This window comes from Saccharomyces mikatae (genome assembly GCF_947241705.1).
Source record: "Saccharomyces mikatae IFO 1815 strain IFO1815 genome assembly, chromosome: 3".
In the NCBI taxonomy this organism is placed as follows: domain Eukaryota; kingdom Fungi; phylum Ascomycota; class Saccharomycetes; order Saccharomycetales; family Saccharomycetaceae; genus Saccharomyces; species Saccharomyces mikatae.
In genome coordinates this window covers 260,530-273,403 of record NC_079258.1, presented here as the reverse complement: position 1 = coordinate 273,403, position 12,874 = coordinate 260,530, and the positions used below count along the sequence as shown (strand labels likewise).

At 38.8% G+C, this 12,874-nt stretch overlaps 7 protein-coding genes across 7 annotated transcripts; 2 read left to right on the top strand and 5 right to left on the bottom strand.

The window, feature by feature from the left end:
* Positions 1–285: 285 nt before the first annotated feature.
* Positions 286–2,061, bottom strand: ABP1 (Abp1p; the record flags this gene model as incomplete). Its single annotated transcript, XM_056226508.1, has 1 exon — positions 286–2,061. One exon carries the CDS (start codon positions 2,059–2,061, stop codon positions 286–288), a length of 1,776 nt encoding a protein of 591 aa, XP_056080776.1.
* Positions 2,062–2,673: 612 nt separating this feature from the next.
* SMKI03G1360 (uncharacterized protein) lies at positions 2,674–3,105 on the top strand (the record flags this gene model as incomplete). Its single annotated transcript, XM_056226507.1, has 1 exon — positions 2,674–3,105. One exon carries the CDS (start codon positions 2,674–2,676, stop codon positions 3,103–3,105), a length of 432 nt encoding a protein of 143 aa, XP_056080775.1.
* A 40-nt stretch (positions 3,106–3,145) lies between these two features.
* Positions 3,146–3,718, bottom strand: CSM1 (Csm1p; the record flags this gene model as incomplete). The annotated part of the gene is made up of 1 exon (XM_056226506.1): positions 3,146–3,718. One exon carries the CDS (start codon positions 3,716–3,718, stop codon positions 3,146–3,148), a length of 573 nt encoding a protein of 190 aa, XP_056080774.1.
* A 921-nt stretch (positions 3,719–4,639) lies between these two features.
* Positions 4,640–6,769, top strand: TUP1 (chromatin-silencing transcriptional regulator TUP1; the record flags this gene model as incomplete). Its single annotated transcript, XM_056226505.1, has 1 exon — positions 4,640–6,769. One exon carries the CDS (start codon positions 4,640–4,642, stop codon positions 6,767–6,769), a length of 2,130 nt encoding a protein of 709 aa, XP_056080773.1.
* A 341-nt stretch (positions 6,770–7,110) lies between these two features.
* TRX3 (Trx3p) lies at positions 7,111–7,494 on the bottom strand (the record flags this gene model as incomplete). Its single annotated transcript, XM_056226503.1, has 1 exon — positions 7,111–7,494. One exon carries the CDS (start codon positions 7,492–7,494, stop codon positions 7,111–7,113), a length of 384 nt encoding a protein of 127 aa, XP_056080772.1.
* Positions 7,495–7,794: 300 nt separating this feature from the next.
* AHC2 (Ahc2p) lies at positions 7,795–8,181 on the bottom strand (the record flags this gene model as incomplete). Its single annotated transcript, XM_056226502.1, has 1 exon — positions 7,795–8,181. The coding sequence occupies one exon, from the start codon at positions 8,179–8,181 to the stop codon at positions 7,795–7,797; it is 387 nt and encodes a 128-aa protein (XP_056080771.1).
* Positions 8,182–8,415: 234 nt separating this feature from the next.
* Positions 8,416–12,708, bottom strand: SRB8 (Srb8p; the record flags this gene model as incomplete). The annotated part of the gene is made up of 1 exon (XM_056226501.1): positions 8,416–12,708. One exon carries the CDS (start codon positions 12,706–12,708, stop codon positions 8,416–8,418), a length of 4,293 nt encoding a protein of 1,430 aa, XP_056080770.1.
* Positions 12,709–12,874: the final 166 nt, after the last annotated feature.

Below are 12,874 nucleotides of genomic sequence, written 5' to 3'. Positions count from 1 at the left end.
CATGGTAAGTATCAAAGCTGCATGCGACGTAGTGCAACGCATTTGTTTCAACAATGTTTTATGTTTTCATGTCTGAGGTTTTGGCAACGCCGTACGGATGCGAACTTTTCTAAGGAAAGAAGTATTGCAAAAATATAAGTAAGAGTCTGAAACAGAGGAAGACAATATAAAATAGATCTCTTTGATAAAAAGGCCCGTTGAATGATCTATTCGAGAGCTTTAATGTCTCTGTATATATTTGTTTTACGTAAGAATGATATAGTAGTATGATGTTGACATATGAGCCTAGTTGCCCAAAGAAACATAGTTACTGGGAAATAAACCTTTTGAGCCATCCTTCTCTAGTTCTCCTAACCACCAGTCATCGTCGACGAATTCGATATTGATGATCTTGTCATTCTCTACAAAAGTCAGTTCATTATCTTCCGCAGCATCGTAATCATATTCTGCTGTGGCCCATGGATTTTCCTTTGGCTTTTTTTCGGGAGTTGCTCGTCTTGGGGGTGGTGGAGGAGCTGCAGAACTTCTTGATGGCAGCTGAGGGGTAGCTTGCTCCTCTTCTTCAGTTGCTTCTTCTTTTGCTGCTTCCTCTTCTGCTGCTTCCTCTTCCTTTGAAGATATTGAATTCCTAGAAGGCACGCTTGGGGCCTCCACTTCTAGTTGAATTTCTTCTTTTTTTTCTGGCGATGCTGAAGCAACGTTTCTGGAAGGCAAAGGAGGTTGAGGAGCTGTGTCTTCGTCATCGTCCCAGTCATCATCGTCTTCTTGTTCATCGTCATTATCCGCTTCAATGTGCATGCCAGGCAATGGGTTACCAATTTTCTTGTAAGCAGTTTTGGATTGTTGGGTTTCTTCAGCTTTGGCAGGTTCTTGTGGCTTAGAGAAGGGCTTTGGTGAGATGATAGTTGGTTCTGCTTTCTTTGGTGGGGCAATAAATTTATTATCAATTTCTTCCTCCACTTTTTCTGAAGCAGCCAATTCTTCAAACTTTGACTTCAAATCTTTGACATCAGGCTCTGTGTCTGATTCGTCCTCCGGAACTTCAGGCTCAGATGTTTCAGTTTTAGTTTCCACGTTGCCACTATTTTGCTTCGCCTTCTTTTCAGCCCACAATTGGGCAGGTGATTTTTCGTTTCTAAAACCTTTGATGACTTTATCACCATCATTCTTTAATGAAGATTCCATCATGGAGGGAGGTTTAGTGGTGCCTAAAAAGGAGTTGAATTCAGACTCCCTTTGTAATTTTGATTCGTTTTTCAAATGGGCAATGTCCGAACTGGGGTCGATCTTGGAGCCAGCAACTGTTGGCCTTTGAACAAGACGTGGATCTTCTTTGGCCTTCTCTTCCGCAATCACTTTTTGCAAATCGATCTTGCCGATTGGCTTGTAAGAAGATTGGTTGGGTTTGAGAGGGGCCTGATCAAAGTCGCGCTCTTTTAACTCAGGTTCATTCCAATCGTCATCATCGTTTTTATCGTTAACACGGGAGGAAATCTTAGCAGCAGGTACGGCGGAAGGAGCCTTTACCGGTATCTTTTCAGAAAACGGAGCAGGGCCCTTGGAAGGTGTGAAGTTTTTCTTCACAGGAGAAGTGGAAGCCTTTCCCTGTTGTTTGGACGAAGTTTGAATGGAATAACGGGCACCGGCAGCATTACTAATTTTCATCAAAAGTTCATTTTCGTCAAGATCGTCCTCATCTCTGGCAGTAACTTGAACGTGATAGCCCTTGAACAGATTGTTAGCCACTGTCGCAAAATTGGCGGCGAAGGACGCCCTCGTCTTCAATGGTGCAGAATCTGGACACCAACCAATGATAATAATCTTTTCGACATCTGACCCGGGTGGAGACACACGTGCCAGTCCATATTGAACCTTGGTTTCATCAAATGACTGCAAAAAATCGTGGAAAGAGGAGCCAGTAGACTCAGGCTCGTATTCTTTCTTCGCATTTGGCGAAATAATCAACCAGGTGGTGTCGGGATCGGAGCCCCTAACAATCTTCAGGTATTCTGCGTCAATCTCTCTCGAGTGAGTGGTATAATCAATAGGTTCCAAAGCCATTGCAATTGGTAGGTGTGTGCGTGCGTGCGTGCGTGCGTGTGTGTTGCGTTATGCAATTGCTGCTGTATATGGTGAGCTTTTCAACATGGTAGACTCCTATTATATCCTTTTTTCTACTATTTTCGAGGGTTTCCGCATTGTGGAAAAACGAAAGGGAACAAGAAATAAAACGCCACGTGACGCAGATTCAAACCAAAGATGTATCAACAAGAGCAAAGCAAAGAAAAAGCGACGGTTTCTCGAGGTTATATGATGGTATAGTAAGCCTAATTCTAATGTAATAAAGAACACCGTTCCCTGCTATTATTTAATGGAGCATTGATCAGCTGTTCGCTGTTCCTCTTCCTTTTAAGAGAAAAAGGGCCCTATGGGACCCTGCTAGTGATTAAATGACACTTAAAGAAGAACCTCGTGGCCAACACACTGGCGCAGATAAGCAGAACTGGCCCTCAGTAATCAGAATTGAAATTAAGGTTGCCTTTCTTTTGGTTGCTTTCAGGCCTGACGGGAAAAAGTGAAAAAAAAGTGAAAATTTTAAAGGCGATGAGCATCAAGAGTGTTTGGTACATAAGCACAACACGGCTAAAATCAAGGAATAGTTGTTGCGGCAAGATGGTTACGTTTAATTGTGAGGTGTGTAATGACACAGTGCCCAAGAAGAACACAGAAAAGCATTATTATAGGTGTCCGAATGCATACTACACGTGTATAGACTGCTCCAAGACTTTTGAAGACGGTGTAAGCTACAAGAACCACACATCTTGCATCAGCGAGGACGAGAAGTACCAGAAAGCACTGTACAAGGGCAATAAGAAGCAGAAGCAGAAGCAGAAGCAGCCGGCGGCAGCTCCTGCCAAGAAGGTAGAAAAGCCCGTTGTCAAGAAGGTAGAGAAGGTGAGAAAGGCCACCAACGGTATCGAGCTCCAAAAGGGCGAGTCATTGTACAAAATCCTGAAGAACATCAAGGATAAAGATGCGAAGAAGACCTTTTTGAAAAACCTGGTCGTGGACGCAGAGGGGAGCATCAAATATGCAAAGGAATAATCGGATTATTTGTATAGATATATAGACATTATGTAGTAGCCTACTCGGTCTCTTCTTTTTTCTCTTTTTTCTTATTCAGGCTTTTTGCAATCTTGTTATAAAATTGGTTCAACGATGAGAGAGGGAAACTCAATGTTTCGAAGAGATATTCGGGCAGTTTGGACTGGAGTGAGTACAGTTCTTCGGTGGATCGTTGTTTGAGCACCGGAGCATAGATGACTTCTGTGACTTGGGCCTGGCCCTTCACAAACCCGAGTTTATAGTCCATAATCGAATAATCATCAGGGGACCCTCCCGAGTGGGTACCCTGTGATATGTCGAACCACAATCCGGACTCGTCTTCGTAGGTCTTGTGCACACGGACGTTGCAGAGGTACTCATAAAGATCTTTTATGACTTCTGAGTTCTCCGTTTGTTGGGAAGCCTGAGTCTTAAGGTCCTTCACTTGCACGTTCAATGAGTCTATTTGCTTTTGCAGTTGCTTGATCTCGCTTGATTTTGTATCTAGTTTCTCCGACAGTATGAAGTTCTCGTTTACCAAGTTGGCTACTAGCAAATCTGCCGAATCTATCTGTTGCTTCACTGAGTTTTTGTATACGGTTAATGGGTCCATTTTATACACCTTGAGCTACCTTTTTTCTTTTTTCTTCTCTATCTGCCTACTTGTGTGCATCTCTACTGTTTTGATTTCAATGTGGTTTTTTCTATCATTTTTCAATGTAAACAAATACAAGATATTAAAGTATAAACAAAGTGAAATAAAATAACAACAAAGGAAAAAAATTCAGACGCATGGAAGACGAATACAGACACTGGGCCTGAAGGATCCCGTGTTTTCCGTATAGGTTCATTGATCGGGGTCGGGAGCATCTTCTATTATTTTTGTTATCAGTAGCAGTGAAGGACTGAGTACTATATTTGTACATATATAATTTAGAAAGGAAAGTATAATGACATATGATTTTATCAAGAACTAAGCGAGCAATGTCCATGGCTCGCTATTGCATACAGAACACTATAGTCTACATATACGTAGATGTATACATATATACAAACATATTTAACACAAACAAATAAACAAAACAGAGAAGAGATCAGACCTACAATGCCCTTTCTTTATTTAAACAACCCTAATAATTCTAATGACTTTTCGGCGTCAAACCTAACGTGTTTTCCTAAAATGCCCTTGCTAAATATCTTTATTGACGACCTTCCATTTTTCGTACTTTTCAAAAAAAACTGAAAAACTGCGAAAAAAAATAAAAGCACTCCCGACAAAGCAGCAAACAACAACAAAATAACATATACATACGTAAACAAATAGAGAGAAATCCCACTACCTACCCCCCAATTGATACACACCAGCGAAAAAATAACGACTGGCTGAACACGTGCCCCTCTATCTATCCTTCTGCAATTGTTTAATTTTCTTTCACGCCAAGTTACATTTCGCACACTATTACTCTTTTTTCTATTGTCTTTTTAATCTTTGATAAGCAGGGGAAGAAAAAAACAGCTCTCCAACCAAACCAATATGACTGCCAGCGCCTCAAACACGCAGAATAAACTCAATGAGCTACTCGATGCCATCAGACAGGAGTTTGTCCAGGTATCACAAGAGGCTAATACGTACCGTTTGCAAAATCAAAAGGACTACGATTTCAAAATGAATCAGCAGTTGGCTGAGATGCAGCAGATAAGAAATACCGTCTACGAACTGGAACTAACTCACAGGAAAATGAAAGACGCGTATGAAGAAGAGATCAAACACCTGAAACTAGGGTTGGAACAAAGAGATCATCAAATCGCATCTTTGACTGTGCAGCAACAGCAGCAGGTTCAGCAGCAACAGCAGCAGGTTCAACAACATTTACAACAGCAGCAGCAACAGCTAGCCGCTGCATCTGCACCTGTTCCAGTTTCACAACAAGCACCGGCCACTACGTCTGCTACTGCTACACCAGCAGCAAACACAATCACTGGTTCGCCATCGGCCTTCCCAGTACAAGCTAGCCGTCCTAATCTGGTCGGCTCACAATTGCCTACCACAACTTTGCCTGTAGTATCTGCAAACTCCCAACAACAGCTACCACAACAACAATTGCAACAACAGCAACTACAACAACAACAACAACCTCCTCCTCAAGTTTCCGTGGCACCATTGAGTAATACGGCCATCAACGGATCTCCGAATTCTAAAGAAACCACCACTTTACCCTCTGTCAAGGCACCTGAATCTACGTTGAAGGAGACTGAACTGGAAAATAACAACACCTCGACGATAAATGACACCGGATCCGCCACTGCAGCCGAGCCCGAAATCAAGCCTAAGGAGGAAGAAACGAACCCTGCTAACCTGCACCAGGACCACTACTTGGTTCCTTACAATCAAAGAGCAAACCACTCTAAGCCTATCCCGCCTTTCCTTTTAGATTTGGACTCTCAGTCTGTTCCCGATGCACTAAAGAAGCAAACTAATGATTATTATATTTTATACAACCCGGCACTACCAAGGGATATTGATGTCGATCTGCACAAATCCTTGGATCACACATCGGTTGTTTGTTGTGTGAAATTCAGCAATGACGGTGAATACTTAGCGACAGGCTGTAACAAGACCACACAAGTGTATCGCGTCTCGGATGGTTCTCTGGTGGCCCGTTTATCTGACGATTCAGCTGCTAACAACCACAGAAATTCTGTCACTGAAAATAACACTACCACCTCCACAGATAACAACACAATGACTACCACTACTACTACCACGATCACTACTACAGCGATGACTACAGCAGCAGAATTGGCCAAAGACGTAGAAAACCTTAACACTTCATCTTCTCCATCATCAGACTTGTACATCCGTTCTGTATGTTTCTCTCCAGATGGGAAATTCTTGGCTACAGGTGCTGAGGACAGGCTGATTAGAATTTGGGATATTGAGAAAAGAAAAATTGTTATGATTCTTCAAGGCCACGAACAAGACATTTATTCGTTGGACTATTTCCCCTCAGGTGACAAATTGGTTTCTGGTTCTGGCGACCGTACCGTTCGTATTTGGGACCTACGTACAGGTCAATGTTCATTGACTTTATCCATTGAAGATGGTGTTACCACCGTAGCTGTATCGCCGGGTGATGGTAAATATATTGCAGCTGGTTCCTTAGATCGTGCTGTGAGAGTTTGGGATTCCGAGACTGGGTTCTTGGTGGAAAGATTAGATTCCGAAAATGAATCTGGTACAGGTCATAAGGATTCTGTTTATAGCGTTGTTTTCACCAGGGATGGACATAGTGTTGTATCTGGTTCATTAGATAGATCTGTTAAGCTCTGGAATTTACAAAATGCCAACAACAAGAGCGATTCCAAGGCGCCAAATTCCGGCACCTGTGAAGTTACTTATATCGGACACAAAGATTTTGTGTTGTCTGTGGCCACCACGCAAAATGATGAATACATCTTGTCAGGCTCCAAAGATCGTGGTGTCCTATTTTGGGATAAGAAATCCGGTAATCCGTTATTGATGTTGCAAGGTCATAGAAACTCAGTTATATCTGTGGCAGTGGCAAATGGATCTCCACTAGGTCCTGAATATAATGTTTTTGCTACTGGTAGCGGTGATTGTAAAGCAAGAATTTGGAAGTATAAAAAAATAGCGCCAAATTAAGAACGGAACACAAAAAAAGAAACACTTTAAAAATGTAACCAACTAAACTATTCTTCAATTCATTGTCATTATATCTTTCTCTCTATTCTTTTTTCTATCTACTTTTTTGTTATGTTATGATTCAGGTACGCTTTTAAAAGAAACAGTTACTTTCTCCACCATTCATTCCCTCTCTTCCTTTTCCTGTGTTTCCGAAAACTACAGTTCACCATCTTTTTATGTGGATTTATTTGTATATTGTATAAGCTTACTTTCCTTTTATATATATATGTTTACTATCTTTTTTTCTTTCTCATATTAAAAACTGAAATAAAAACTACATGTGTTTATGAATATAAAGTTTAGAAGTCCTTAATCCCCTTTTCTAGCGCAGCAGGATTTGCTCCAATAATCTTGCCAATAAGTTGTCCATCCTTGCCAAGAACGAAAGTGGGCATGGCGGTCACTTCGCACTCTTTTGCGATATCTGGTGACTCATCCACGTCACATTTGACAAACCTTACGTCAGGATAGGCTTGAATCAATTTTGTTAAATGTGGTTGCATCATCTTACATGGACCACACCAAGTGGCATAAAAATCAATGACTAATTTGTCATTTTGCTTGATGAGGTTCTTAAACTCTGTCAAATTGGTCAATTTGGTGATATTAGTATAAGATGACTGTAACCTTACACCTTGAAGTGGACTTAATACCATTCTAATGGTAGGTCTATAGAATAACATAACAGCTTTGGTGCCCCTTTAGTATAGTAAATCTGTAAGCTTGTTCTTGGCTAAGGGGCTCTTTCATTTTATATCGCATCGGCCGATTTTTCCCTTTGCAGAACACTAAATAACGAAATCTGTTAGTATATCATCATCTATACCAAGGGCCAAAGAACTAAAACACCCTCGTAGGTAATCGATAATTCCAAATTGATTATAATCATTATCATTGTCGCTATACTAATAGCGTTATTTTTTTCGTACATTTACGTAATATATACATATCTAAGTTCAAAAGTGTCCATGCAAACTATTTGATCATAACAAGCCATCTTCATACAGAGCCAACAATTGATCATTTTCCGCTATATAAGCGTTAATATCCACAGCAAACTTGTTCCAGTCTATCTGAGGAATGTCGTCATCGTTGGTCCATCTTTGTTTCTGAAATCCGTTCTCCATAGTAAAAATCTCCCGCAGCAATTCCCTATTCTCCGCTAATACATCCACAAATTCCTGGTAATTCTTGGTCTTTTGGATTTTGTGAGATAGAGAACACAAATTCTTTACAAAAGATTCTCTTTCTGTGATAAGTGTCTCTAGTTGGGTTCTTCGTTGTTGGAGTACGGTATAATCGAGGTCTTGATGCAGATCCGTTTCTTGGAATCTTGATATCGAATCAAAAGTTCCCTTTGGGGTGATCATTCCAGTGCAAATAGACGAATATACGCTGATATTAACCTCGTGAGCAGGGAAGCCTTCAATTCGTTTTCCCTCCTTATTGTTGAGCTTCATGTTGCCCTTGATTTATACTCGGTGGCAAAACTATCATTTAGTACGATAATGTGTATGATAATATGGCAGAGATTGCTTTTATTACTGTTATTACTATTATTAGGTAAAATTATATCTCATTCAATTTTGACATGTGTGCCAAGTTCAGTGTGGATTTTTCCTCTCGAACCGAGCATCAAAAAGGCTCAGGTTTACACATGAATCGTTGAATGCTACTGTATTGTTCCCGCTAGCAGCCATATCATCTGTATATTTTGTATTATAGTTAGAAATTAAGTGGTACGGCTCCATGGAAAATGTACAGACATATTTGTGATCTTTCTTGTCGTAAATTAGCCATTTCTGTTCGCTTTCATGTGTTGTTTCAACTATACCGATGCCTAACTCCAAACTAGAAGGTTCTGCTTGCCCTGCATCATCTTCACCTCCTTCTTCCTCATTGTCCGCGATATGAAGTTTAGTCTCCTTAACAAAAGAGGACACTTGGAACGGTGGCAAGTTGAGCAACTTTTTCGGTAGTTCAATCTTAGTATTCATGTGGAATGCTGGGGTATCGATTGTTGACGAATAGATAGCAAACGATTTCAATGAAGACAATATTTCATACAAAAACAGCTTCAATCTCAAATTAAAAGAAATCTTATCGAACAATTTGCACATGCTATCAATGAATGGAATTGTGGACTTATTAGTGGTTAAATCAGCGATAATATACTTGAAAATAGAATCTTGATGGAAAGTGAACATTTTCATGACGGCGTCTATTTGGATTTCTCTCTTTGATAAATTTACTTCATTCAGTTCACTTAATTGCTTTATAATCTTTATTAGTAAATCACAGTTTTCGGTGGAAATGACAATCATACCAGAAGTTTCCCTCTGAAACTTCTTGGACAACGACGCCATAATTTCGATTACCATAACGATATACTTATCATTCATCTTCTGATTGTTGTTTTGCAAACAAGTGGTGCAAAAATCTTTCTCCACGATACGAGTTAACATTTCAATAACTTGCATATCCTTCAGCTGGTCAAATACTTCTGAACATAAATCATTAGAATTCGTTATTTCGATAATCTGGAAGATGAAAGTTTTCAGGTCTTCGATTATCATTGCTGAGTCATTGTTCCTTACGATTTTTTCGATGCAGAAACAGGTAAACGCTTGGAAAATCCAGAGATTGGCAAAATCCATCATGCTGTAATACTCTACTCGATCTATTTCGTCAACTGTGTGATCGTCGTCTTCACTGTCTTCATCATTAGCAAGAGTATTACCATTGTCTGTTTGTCCGCTGCCGAGTGGTATATCATTAAGATCGGTTGTCGACGGACAGATTGAATAGTATAAAATATCCTCTAAAATATGAGATGAGTTTTCAACGTTATCATTCAACAACAGTATAATAATCTTCGTAGATGTTGCAAGTAGTGTCGGAGACGAGCCGTAGGTTATCAAAATTTTCAATAAAATTTCATAATAGTTGATTTCGCATCTGTTTCCACGATTTCTCTTATCCAAGTCATAACACGTAAGTAAAATCTTCTCAAAATTTGACTTTATGAATTGTTCTTTGTGATATTTCAAGAACAGTCCGTAGGAGCCATCATTATTTTTCAAGTTCAAGGGTAACAATTGAATAGTATACTCAAGCCCCAAAACACTCTGAGTCACTTCAAAGGTTAAAAGCTTTAGTGAGATTAACTGAATTAAATTTCCATTAGTAAAATCTTTCCTTTTTAAGAAAATTGACATGAACTTATTGTACTCCTTCAAATTAGTTCCAATCAAAAGCATAACGTTATTTCGTGCCTTCTGGAATTGTTTGCTCGTAGTATCATCAAGAATCTTGGAGTTGTGTAGTAAAAATCTGATATTTATCTGAAATACCTCGGGGAAATTCCAAGACTGTCCAATAGTATGATTTGAGTTGTTAATCATGGAATACACCTTCAAGACTTCTGATTTATCATTTTTCAATTTCTCAGTTTTCAATTTCTCATCATTGTAAACAGATTGTAAATCAATTCTTAAATCGTTGTCAACTTTTAAAACGAATGGGAAGTTCTTCATGAAAAACTTCCAGAACGGCATGAATGAAGTCACATTGTAGGCAGATACATCCTTTTCTCTCAATACTTTCTTATAAATAAAGATAAAGGTCTTAGTGAAAAGTATATGGTCATTAATGAACTGTGAGAACAATTTTTGGTAGCATAGTAAGATGTCCATTAATGCCTCCAGAGATTCTATATCACTTAGTAGTTGATGATAAACAATAAATTCAATCCATTTAAAAAAGTGGTGGAAGACCTCCAGATCGGTACAAAATATTTTGAATACCTTTAGCAGCACTGTACGATTTACACTGGATAGGATGCCGGAACATAAATGTGATAAGTACCATTCTGCAACCATAATCTTAATGCTTAAGGGGGTCTTCGTTAATTTCAAATCGATTACATCATTGGATAGTATTCGTGTTTTGATTTGCTCTGTGATTTCCACGAGCTGATCAAAATTGAAAATTTCATAGAATTTAACGTCATACTCCATAACGTTTCTTAATACCATATTGTACTGACTTTTCATCAAGGGTGAGATTTTCAAGTTTATCAACAACTGGACATGTACAAACTTATCATTGGAATCCTGAAGATAAAGCAAACCGGAACTAATCAACTTTCTGATATATGTAGGAACTTTGATGATGCCATAGGTGATTAGTATATTAAGTAAGCGATATAACGAGGGCATCATATAGGATACGACCCTCTTTTGGACTGAAAAATTCTTCGCTAGCTGGAAAACCAGTGACCAAATGGCATCCTCAATTTGAAATTCGTGCAGATCCTCATCTGTAGAGTTTATTCGTAACAGTAGTAATTTCGCCACCAGTTGATTCGATTCATAGTGATCAAATTGTCTCGATGGATGTATTGACCAGATAATTAATTGGATTATTTTGTTCATTGTGAGAGGATTTTGGTCAATGTAAGTGGGCCAATCGAATTCTGTGGGGTTATCGTCTAGTAGTCTAGTGAACTGTGTATCTATGCAATTCAACTGAATGCAAGATAGTTTTGAAAACTGTTTGCAAGTGGAGATTGTTAGTTGAAAATCGTTTGCAGTATTGGCAGACGTTGTGATTTTTCGTATAGAAGAGTTATTTTTCAATGATTCGTTCCTGTAACTGATTAATTCTAATTTCTTTTTCATTTCAGAATTTGAAGTGGTTTCAGCATTTGACACTATTTCAAAAAGTAGTGGCTTATAAATTTCCCAATTTGATGTTGGGAATATAAACACCTCTAAAGATTGCTCCTGAAAAATTTTCAAAATCAAACCGGATAGGATTTTCAGGATATTTTGCTTGATTTTGTTGTTTTTTTTTATGTCATTAATGATGTAGTTCTCGTCATTAATCATTGACTTACTGCTGGAAACAATATAGTATTTATGCAGTAACATATCCGTGATTTTGGTCACCAAAAAGAAGGGCTCTTTTTGATTTTTTGTTGCTGTTAAAGCAATAGGAGCACTTGTGTCGATTTGGCAGATATCATTCCAAAATATCATTAGAATGTGTAGAGATAAGGGCAGAAATTCGAAGTTCTCCATCTTGTTTATAAACTCTACGAGCCAATGATGAAAAATTTCCTTATTTATTAATTTCAATGAGTAGCAGTTTCCCAAAAGTTTTAAGAAATAAGAAATTTGTCTCTTCCACACACGCAATTGCTGAGAATCATTGTAATGGTTTTTCATATCAAAAATAAGCTTTTCCAGAATGTAAACAAAAGTATCCGTCCAGTCCTTTAGCAGATGCATAGAAATGACATCGTTCGCCCCGGGAGCACTTGTCCTCTTCTTCTTGTGATTTGATTTCCATTCAATAAAATAACAGCATTTTATCAACCAAATTGCCCTTTTTAACGGTATAAACTTTAAATAGCACTGTTCGATGACTTGTCTTCTTTTCAAACCATGAGGAATAAATTTACCAATCTTGATCAGCGAGGCCTGTGATGAGCTCAATTCATACAACCACGTTTCCTTTCTGTGATCAGTAAGCGTAATTCTGTTAGGTAACTGGAATCCAGGCCCATGTAGCGTCGTAGTGGAATGAGAGGGGATTTTATTGATGTGGTCTTCTCTAATTTGGATAATTTTGTCGAATTGTTGGGAGAGAAGGTTAGATTGGATAACCAACGACTCATGAACAGATGACCTAGCCGATATGGACTCGAAGTTAACCATTGGCGTGTGATAAAAGCCCTTAGCCACAAAGTTCACTAGAATTTGATCTTCCGCAGCAGTGTGTTCCCAAGGCTTGAAATCAGGGTATACTTGTTCCTGAGGTTTTGAACTTGTCACATAAGGGTATAGATCATCTGGGGGTGTCAGTAGGTACCTACCAGAACCGTTATTCATTGCACTATTGGCTTGTATCTAGGTATCTTTTTCTTAATCTTGTAATTGCAATTAAAATCTCAGCATTTTTCAGAAAGGTGGTTGAAATGCGCTATAAAGAATATAAAAAGAATGATATACATGTATACATACAAAAATGAAAAAGGAAAAAGGTACAAAGGCTATG